We start from the raw sequence: 10,187 nt of genomic DNA, 5'->3' as shown, positions 1-10,187 counted from the left end.
CAGTAGTTTCATGATGATTTCACTGGTCTAATCTGGTGTTCATCAGGTCCAGTTGTTAGGTTCCTCGTTTTCCTAGCCTGAAGTTACACTACTTTATGTGGTCATCCAGTCTGGCTTTGCTAGCAGTGGAACAATAGTCTATATATGAAGTTGTACATTTGTTGTCAAGAAGTCCCACTAATATGTTCAAAATCTTACTCATTACCATCCATTTATTATTTATACACACACTCAAGTTTCACACAGTCATCAAAGGTAGCAGCTGAAGCAATGTACATCCAGCTACATTTTTACACATATACATAAATACTTTTTCCATTTTATAGATCAGTTTTGAATGTTTCCAAATTATATCTGCAATTCCTTTGGAATGTATAAGTAAACAATAAACACCACATTTGACAAGAATATCGGTATTGTAACATTTAATGAGCAGATTAAATAAATTAATAATACAAATTATTTAAAAAAATATTTTTTAATTTTCAGTAACTGCCTAAAGACCCATTCGCTACAAAGATAATAACTATAACAGTCACAACGCAAAGGGAAATCATTGGAATCACTTTCAGAATGTTATACACATTAATTACTGTTATCAGTATCTATTGTTAATTCTTGATAACTTGATAACTCTGGAATCTAAGATTCTCTGGCCTGCAGTGGACATTAAGAAAATTTGATAGTGTCCTTGTATTTATGTTTCATGTACTTTACAGCAGCATGATGTGCAAACTTCAGAATGTATAACAATTAAACTGAAAAGCATGATTTATTAGTTTTGTTCTGGGTGTCAAACATGAAAGATAGGTGTGACATGCAATGAAAAGGCATTTCAGTCTTGGAAAGTGGTTATGCTGAGTTTTTATTTTAAGAAAATAACAGATTTTCCATGAATATTTAAGCATTTGTATCATTATTTAAACAGACAAAAACTTTTACATTGTGATGTGTTTAATATATTTAAATTACTTAGTCCAGAAAAGATACAATTTAAATAAAAAAAATCTGTCATTAAAATATATTGCCACTTCACAAATAGCACAGGAATAAATTCAGTCAATGCCATGAATTAATTTAATCATTTTATGATTCTGATTGAGAGAATAAATACTTTTGAACTCCCTTACAGTGCATAATAATTTGATAGCAACCTTTCCATAGAAAGCCACATTTCTAGCATTTGTAAAACTGCATTTTTCCATCTTAAAAATATATCTAAATTACGATCTATGCTCTCAATGTCAAATGCAGAAACGTTAATTCATGCATTCATGATCTCAAGGTTAGATTATTGTAATGCTTTATTGGGTGGTTGTTGTGCATGCCTAATAAACAAACTCCATCTGGTTCAAAATGCAGCAGCTAGAGTTCTTACTAGAACCAGGAAGTATGACCATATTAGCTCTGTCCTGTCAACACTGCACTGGCTCCCTCATCATATCAATTTTAATATGATGCTTATTACTTACAAAGAAAAAGCCCCGAATGGTTTAGCACCTCAGTATTTGAACAAGCTCTTCTTAAATTATAGTCCTCCACATCCACTGCATTCTCAAAACTGGCAATTTGATAATACCTAGAATAATAAAATCAACTGCAGGTGGAAGATCCTTTTCCTATTTAGCGCCTAAACTCTGGAATAACCTACCTAACATTGTTTGTGAAGCAGACACTCTTGTAGTTTAAATCTAGATTAAAGACCCATCTCTTTAACCTGGCCAGACAAGGTGGTGGATCAGCACCTAGAGGACCTCTACAGCCCTGAAAGACAGTGGAGACCAGGACAACTAGATGAGCACCAGATCCCCTGTAAAGAGCTAGTCTCAGATGGCCACCGGGACAAGATCACAGGAAATAGATGATTCTTCTGCACAATCTGACTTTGCTACAGCCTGGAATTGAACTGCTGGTTTGGTCTGGCCAGAGGAGAACTGGTCCCCCAACTGAGACTGGTTTCTCCCAAGGTTTTTTCTCCATTCTGGATGGAGTTCCTTGCCGCTGTCGCCTCTGGCTTGCTCAGTTGGGGACACTTCATTCACAGTGATATCGTTGACTTGTTTGCACAGATACTATTTAAACTGAACTGAGCTGGATGATGACATCACTGAATTCAATGATGAATTGCCTTTAACTGAAAAATAAGTGTTTACTATTGTCGTTTTGTATTACTGACACACTATTTTCCTAATTAATGCTGTTCAGTTGCTTTGACAATCTGTACTGTTAAAAGCGCTATATAAAGGTGACTTGACTTGACTAGGACCAAGCAGAGGTTTTAATACCATCATTAAATCCATCCTGTGTTTTTCAAACATTTCTTACTCTGCGTGCTTGATGAGACATGCAAGCATGCATGAATCTTCACTCTCAGTGTGACAGCAGCCTCACTCCCGTCGAGCCCCTCGTGCTCCAATGGCAGTGACATGACAAACTTCTACATCAGCCCCAAGCTTTTGCAGCTCATCCAACCAGATCTGTTGCTTCTGGGACAGACGGTCATTAGGACCCTTCACTTCCACCAGCTAGAAGAAAACAACTCAAATGAGCAACGGTTTAAAGGCCCCTACTTTATAGATCTAAAATTTCCATTGTTTCTTAACATTATAATCTTATTAAAGCAGTAAAATAAGTCACATAGTCAGCAGCTGAATAAAATCCCAAACATCAAGCTACATCTCTGACTCACCTTGTACTTCTTGTTGGATGTGCTCCAGACTACTAGATCTGGAAGTCCTCCTCTACAATGCCTGTAGTCTTTTGCCATTCTGAGGACCACACCGCTCAGGAAGTGGCCACCCAGACATGCCACTAGACTCTAGAACCAGACAAAGAAAGCAAAGCAATTACACTGTGCTTGTGTATGGTTGTGGATATAATCTGGCATACACAGTATAGTCAATTATATATTTCTAATAATACAAATACTATTAGTAATAATGAAATATGAAAATGTTAAATTCTATAATACGCCAAAAGAGCTGCCGGAAAGATATTACCAAGATGGCTGCCATATATATAGTCTCCGTGATTACCTGTGCCTGCTGAAGAGAGGAGAAGCGCTCCCAGTTTATCAGCACACAAACTCTCCCCTCCTGTGTGTCCCAGACATCAGCGAGCAGCTCCTGGAGCGTCTCGGCAGACGCCTCGCGCAACATCTCAGCACGCGCCTCGATGCTTTCCCGCCGGTTACCGTAGAAACAATCAGTGTGCAAATCCAGAGGACAAGTCTGGGAAAGGGCATGCAGTCAGTGATCACTGATCTGTTGGGGTGGTATGCCCCAAGCGCACAGCATTTATTTCTTAATTATTGTGTACCTGGTAGGGGTTTCGGAAGACATCAGGAACCCCATCGATAAAGATGATGTCCCACATGAGGAGTCCAAAAAGGGTGGAAAATGTAGAGCCTTCTCCATGAATACCTTAAAACAGGATTTCAGAAACATAAAATGAAAGCATAAAAGGCACAGCAGGATGGATGTGCTTGCGTGTGATGCTATGAAGAAGTTTAGTATATGATTTTGAAACTATTTATTTGTAAGGAACACAAAATAGTGAATCTTGAATGATGTACTGGTTGTTTATTTCCTTGCAATCACAATGAATGAGGACTGGAGCTTTCAAGCTTTTCAGGAATTTAAATGCATCATAAAAGTGATCTACAGGATTCATCTGCTATATAAGTTTTTTGAAGTCATAAAATAGCTTTAGAAAAGAGAAACAGCTAAAAAAAAAATGACTTGAGTAGCAATGTCAAAATAAGCATTTGGTTGTTTCGGATCTTTTCAATTAATCACTTCTGGTTCACAAATTCAGACATCTGTACATCTCTTATGAGAGCTACAGTAGACTGATAGGAAACATGTCAGGCTTTCATCTTAAAAATGAGATTTTTTTTGTGTTCCACGAAGAAAAAAATTAAATAATTTGCCATTATGAGGTTTCATTAATTGAGTGACCAATTCCTCAATTTCCTTCATATAATGGTGCACAAACAAAGTGATGCCAGACCTTGATCAAAACCAAGTGTTCTGTAGTGCTCCAGAGCCAGTTCCTCAACAGAACACATGACCATAGTCCCTCGTCCCTCTGTGGAGCCTTCATCCTCATTGGCCGCTCTGAGGAACACTGATTTCCCCATACCACCCTCATGAGGAAAGAGCTGGCCTCGAATTGTCACCTGTTAAAACACTCCTGTTAAAAAAGATGCATAGAATAACACAGTATTACAATGTTCCCCACTTTGAACTGAGCACTCACATGAGTGACATCCTGTACGTGCACAGTGGGCAGATCTCGGAGCAGCAGACGGTACTTCTTCAAGCTAGCCGATTCCTTCATTCGGGAAGCTCGCTGGTGAAGTGACAATTTGTGGCCTGTTCGGACCAGAGGGTCATTCAGTCCATCCCGGATAGCACAAATGGCCTTGATACAACAGGTGTCAAAACTATCAATCTTTTGGAAGAATGCTTGTGTATCCCACACAAAAGTAACGTTTAATCAACTTAATCAATCAGTACCTGCTCATGTTTTTTAAGATGTTGCTGGAGATTGAGAGCAAGTCTGTCCCACCAGCCCCCCCTACTGTCCACACAATACACTGACTGGGACAGAAGAATCCTGAGCTCCTCCACAGCGTCCTACATTGCAGAAATGAAAAGATAAGTAATTGAACAAACTCAATGTTTAGGATAAAGTGTTTAAGATAGCATCATTAATTCCAAGTTTTTCACCCACCTCATAGCGGCGAAGTCTTTGTAAGATCTCGACTCCTCGAGACAGTATCCGAGTGTAGGTCCAGCCCACGGTGAAACACCGCAGAAAAACAGGCAGTTGTTCTTGATGACTGCACGTATATTAAGACTCAATCCATCTTACAACAGCTAACAAATTAAAAGAAAGAAACTCAAATTAAATTTCCTTTTCAAACCTCAGGTCACAGGAGTCTTTCATCTCCTGCCAGGTGGCTTTTGCTGTGACATAGAGGACATGGGCGTCCTCCCAGCTGCCTGTCTGCATTGCAGCAATCACTTCCTGCAGCGCACGCATCGCTGTTTCGTACCTGTACAGAAGAATATGCACAGAATCTAACATCTTAGAATAATTAAAGAGATAATAATGTACCTAGACCATAATAACAAATATTGACAATTTCAAATGTATGTTTTCTGAGCAAATCTCACAAAACCTGTCAAGAACATATACAGAATCAAAATAAAGAAATAAAAAGTAGACACTTTAAAATCTTGTTATAATGTTTATGTAAAATTATGTTTAATTGAGTATTATTCAAATATTTACATATCATGGTAGTATTAGTTCTATTTCTAGAATTGTCATGGTTTAGCTTTTAAGTACTGTACATGAAACTAATATCACAATGCCAACAATCATAATAGTCTTAAAACAGACAAACACGATCATCTTTTATAAAATATTATTTATTTTTCTTTTGTTCAATTTTTGAAGTGAAATGTGATCTGAATGTTAATTTATTTTATTTTTTAAAGATGTTTTTGTTTATCTATACACCATTTTTCACTTGAGCAATGTATGAGTATAAAAAAGATATATAAAACTGACCTGATGAGGTCATCCCTGTCTTCAAACAGCCTGGTTGAGCGATTTACTGTGTATTCTGGGAAAGCTAGGCGGCCAGAATTGACAAGCAGAATGGTGTAGAGCTGCCCCTGACCTCCAGCGGCCATCTCCTCCTCCTCCAAAGTGTCTGTGAGGGAGAACAGGAGCAGGACGCGGGAGAACACGGCACGTGACCTGCGGCACAGACGCACACAGGAACCTGCAGCCAGCTTGGCCCTGAAAAAGACAAGCTGGTGTGTAGAATTCACTTACATTACTCATAACAGGACTTTTTTATATATATCTCTTGTGGCTGCATTTATTCGATCAAAAAAACAGTAATGTTGTCAAATAAATCTTAAAATGTAAAATAACTTTTCACTTTAAATATATGTTTAAAAATGTAATTTATTCCCATGGTGGACAAGTTGAATTTTCAGCAGCGATTACTCCAATCTTCAGGGTTACATAATCCTTCAGAAATCATTCTAATAGTCTGTTTTAGTGTACCTGAAACATTTCTTATTATTATCAATATTGAAAACAGATTTCTTTGAAAATTGTGATCACTTTTTCAGCATTATTAGATGATCTTTATTTTTTTAAGGAAAAAAAGTACATTTGAAATATAAATATTTTATAATCGTAAATCTTTACTGTCACTTTTGATCAATTTGCATTCATGCTGGATAAAAGTATCAACATTTTATTGACTTTATTGACTATCAATGGTACTGTAACTGTATATGTCAGTGTCACCTAGATCAATTTTACATCTGTGATGTTTAAAGCTCCTGTTGTTTCTCTAGAACAAAGTGCAAACCTCTGGCCAACGTCACTCTCCTGGTGTATATATGTACTGATCATATACTGTACATCTCACCTCTTGAGAATGACTGCAGCCGTGTTGTTTTGACCGACAAAGAAGGATCGCTGTTTCCCCAGCTGGAGGAGCCCTTCCACCAACTGCTGTTTCTGAGTCCCATTCCCTCCACGGCCAAGGTGAAAGGTTTTGGCCAGGTTTCTGAGCTCCGGTGCAGGCAGCAGATCCAAAACCTCTTGGATGTCGTGAAGCTCGGATTCTGTCACAGGGAAGAAGACATGAGCTGTAGGTAAATATATGTGGCTTGATACTGAACTACAGCTACAGTTTCTAAACTGCTGACATTTTGGTTGATAAACCTCATGACTAACCTGTTTGTAAGAAGCCACATGCAACCAGCTCTCGAATGACAGGTCTGAGGTCTGAGCTGATCTCGGTGTATTCCAACTTACTGACCTGAAGCCATTTCAGCTTCCTTTGAAACAGACGGACATAAAGCATCTGACCAGGTACTACAGGAAAGAGAGAGACAGGTCTGCATTAGGACAAACATACACTACTGTTCAAAAGTAGGGCAAAGCTGAATTTTAAGCCGCTATTACACACCACATAACCTTCTGAAATTATTCTAATATACTGAATATACTGAGAAACGAACCTTCACCCTCATGTCGTTCCAAACCTGTGTACGTTTTTTCTTATGTTGAAAATAAAAGAAGCTATTTTGAAGAATACCGGTAAACAAAGAGTTGATGGTCCCCATTGACTTCCATAGTATTTCTTTCTCTACTATGGAAGTCAATGGGCCCAGCAACTGTTTGATTCTTCAATATATATATATCTATATATTTTTTTTGTGTGTGTGTGTGTGTGTGTGTGTGTGTTTAACATAAGAAAGAAACTAATAAAGGTTTGGAACCACATGAGGGTGAGTAAATGATGACAGAATTTCCATTTTTGGGTGAACTATTCTTTAACATTTTCATGAAAACCATGCTACACTTTTTTCAGGATTTTTTCCCTTTTTTTTTTAATAGACATCCTTTGTAACATTATAAATAATTAGACTAGAACTGAAACATCAAAGTGACTTTAAAGTAGTTCCTCTACCTGAGAGCTTCTGAAAAGTGTGAATGATTGAGAAGTCTTCCTCATTGAAGAGCATCCTATCATCCTCATTCTCCAACACCGCCTCGAGGACAGTCCGAAAGTTCTGCAGGTAATACGGCAGTCTGGTGTGCGGATGCTCTGATCTCTCGCTGACTTTCTCTACGCCAAGTGCTTCGGATACATTGGCTGGTGGGGCATCGGGCTTCCTCTCAGTGTCCTTGCTTTTGATTTGACTCTCTGATAATGGAACAACATCAGACGAGGCCTCCGTTGGATCTGACTTGACATTCGTTTCATGTCTGTTTTCAGTTTTACTTTGAAAATATCTACTTTTCTTCTGTACAGCAGAGGTTACTGTAGTGTAGTCCTTTTTAGACAAATCGTCTGATTTACGCTTTAGGGCCCTGGATGAGGATGACGATTTCACTGACTGAATGTCAGCGCTGCTGCTTGATTCTGCCACAGATTTCTCCATGTTTTTCACTTGAGGTTGGTTTGAAGCCGCTGGCTCTGTAGGGAATGTATTATCTGTATCCATGCCACTGGCTTTAGATTCAAAAATTAAACTCCTCGTGCAATTTTCCTTCTGTGAACTGCTCAGTTCTGCATCATGGGTCTCTTCTTTTCCAGAGGCACGAGTATCATCCATCTCAGATTCACCTGAAAGTCTAAGTGCTCTTCTAGACAGTTTAGAGGACAAACTTCCAAGACCAACCGTTTTAAAGGGTTTACCTTGTAAATTTGTTTCAGGTGAATCACGCCTCATCACACAGTTCTTTTTAAAATACGGACTTGTATCAGCATCTTTTTCTCCTGGGATTTTCTCTATTCCATCATTTCGAGATGTACCATTAAAGGGTGTTTTGGTTATTTTCTCCTGCGGGTCGTCTCTGACAGTCAGTGCATCTTCATGATCCTCTCCAAGAAACTTCTGACATTGAGAGTCTATATGTTCATTAATCTTGTAACGAGGCACAAGTCTGCCACACAGAGGACATGCCAGTTTACACGGTGGTGTATTCCTGAAAAATGAAGTTATGGAAGCAACCCCACCTCCATTGCTTGTTCTCTCTTTGATTGCACTGACTTTCTGGCTCTTTTTCTTTGTCACTGAGAGTCTTCTGGAACTGCCTCTATTTGACGAGCTGCCTTTGCCCGTCTGAGACTCCATAACTGTTTATATAAACCAGCTAGACAACGTCGAATGAAGCATCATACTGAAGCAGTTAGATGTGAAGCAGGCTGCATATTTGTTTCTGAACCTGAGGGGAAGTACATTAAAAAAAAAATCGGTAGGAGATGGTGGAATTCAACATACATTGCCTTAATTAAGTAAAGAAATGGTGTTTCATTTTATCTTATCTTATCTAGTCACAACTGATTTGCTTTGTCCGAGATTTAGATTCTGCAAGACTGACAAATAAGTCATTAGACATGCATGCCACCAACAAATTAAAATAAAAAACTAGCATAATATGAGACAAAACAAAACTGTCAAATACAGATTAGACTATACATAAAAATAATTACTATACAATTATAAATAAAGCTTCTGCTAATTTAACAGACCTTTCTGGCTCTGAGATTAAACGTGAAGCCTGTCACAGGAATACATGACGTCAGGAATGTTTTGCTTATTTCAAAATAAAAGTCAGCTCCAGTCAAGTATTTCCCTGCTGAAAATAACAATAGACACCGTCACAAAATTGGTAATGGTTTTACTAGATATAGTGGGACTTAATTTAATGGAAACTGTAATGGACCCTGTGGGTCTCTACTGGTAATTGGTCACCTTCTGTTGGTGGCTTGTTAAAACCAATTAATCCTAATGGAAAATTTCCTAAAACACTCTACAGAAAAGCATTTTTAATGGTTTAATGGTTAAAAGTTGATGGGTTGTTTAGGCTTGTAATGGTGTTTGTAGTGGTAACCATTAGAATTTTCTGTGATGTTCTATTGTTTTATCTTTTCATCACAAAGTTGACTTTTCGTTGTATTTTCTCCAGTAAAGAAGGCTGTTTATGTTTTAAAAACATTGGCTTCCAAATATACTGTCTTATATCTGAGGATAGACTAGTTTAGCTTAAAGTTTTTTTTTTTTCAAGTAATATTGGGTTACTTCACCTAAAAATAAGAATTCTGTCATTATTTAGTATTTCATAACTTACTTCTCTGGAACATAGAAAAAAGCTTTTTAAATAAATGTTTCTTTTTTTCCCCCCTCAACATAATGGAAATTGGTTCCCAACTTCCCAACATTCTTCAAAGTATATTTCTTGTGTTCTGCAGAAGGAAGTCATACTGATTTGTAATGACATGAGTGTGAGCAAATGATCCAACAATTTTTGGATTGGCTATTCTTTTTACCAGACCTTATTTTAATCATAAATCAGAAACTAGTTGGCCTCCAAATTGACGTCATGACTATTAAACTCACCACTGAATCACTATTTCGTGTCAAATCCCACACAGCAGTAGAACCGTTTACACAATGTGAAAACATCTTGTTTTATAAAGATAACAGTGACTAACATGACTAAATTGTGTCCCATCCATAGGAAAATGTATCATAGTTTATAAGCATTGGAAATCATATTGTTTATGTTCAAATAGTATAGCAATCTTCAATTAGGATAGATTTTCCTAGAGTTGAACAAATAGGTACAGACATATT

General features: G+C 37.7%; 1 protein-coding gene across 1 annotated transcript; it reads right to left on the bottom strand.

The window, feature by feature from the left end:
• Positions 1–2,014: 2,014 nt before the first annotated feature.
• Positions 2,015–9,146, bottom strand: fan1 (FANCD2 and FANCI associated nuclease 1). Its single transcript, XM_026287583.1, has 14 exons — positions 9,083–9,146; positions 7,514–8,775; positions 6,775–6,915; positions 6,464–6,662; positions 5,584–5,817; positions 4,931–5,062; positions 4,738–4,846; positions 4,521–4,640; positions 4,261–4,425; positions 4,012–4,180; positions 3,319–3,422; positions 3,036–3,230; positions 2,690–2,818; positions 2,015–2,525 (listed from the first exon to the last, which is right to left on the bottom strand). The coding sequence occupies exons 2-14, from the start codon at positions 8,682–8,684 to the stop codon at positions 2,388–2,390; spliced, it is 3,006 nt and encodes a 1,001-aa protein (XP_026143368.1). The 5' UTR covers positions 8,685–8,775; positions 9,083–9,146; the 3' UTR covers positions 2,015–2,387.
• Between the last annotated feature and the right edge of the window lie 1,041 nt (positions 9,147–10,187).

Source organism: Carassius auratus, chromosome 18 (assembly GCF_003368295.1).
Source record: "Carassius auratus strain Wakin chromosome 18, ASM336829v1, whole genome shotgun sequence".
Taxonomy (NCBI): domain Eukaryota; kingdom Metazoa; phylum Chordata; class Actinopteri; order Cypriniformes; family Cyprinidae; genus Carassius; species Carassius auratus.
Note: the sequence above shows the minus strand (reverse complement) of the source record. Positions and strands in the feature narration are given on the sequence as shown.

What these genes read in the sequence shown, in the direction of transcription:
- fan1 (XM_026287583.1), bottom strand. Translation starts at nt 8,684, where the DNA reads ATGGAGTCTCAGACGGGCAAAGGCAGCTCGTCAAATAGAGGCAGTTCC. An exon ending in GCTGCAGTCATTCTCAAGAG is followed by an intron (nt 5,818 to 6,463) that starts GTGAGATGTACA and finishes TGTCTTTTTCAG; the next exon opens with GGCCAAGCTGGCTGCAGGTT. An exon ending in AACACTTGGTTTTGATCAAG is followed by an intron (nt 3,423 to 4,011) that starts GTCTGGCATCAC and finishes TCCTGTTTTAAG; the next exon opens with GTATTCATGGAGAAGGCTCT.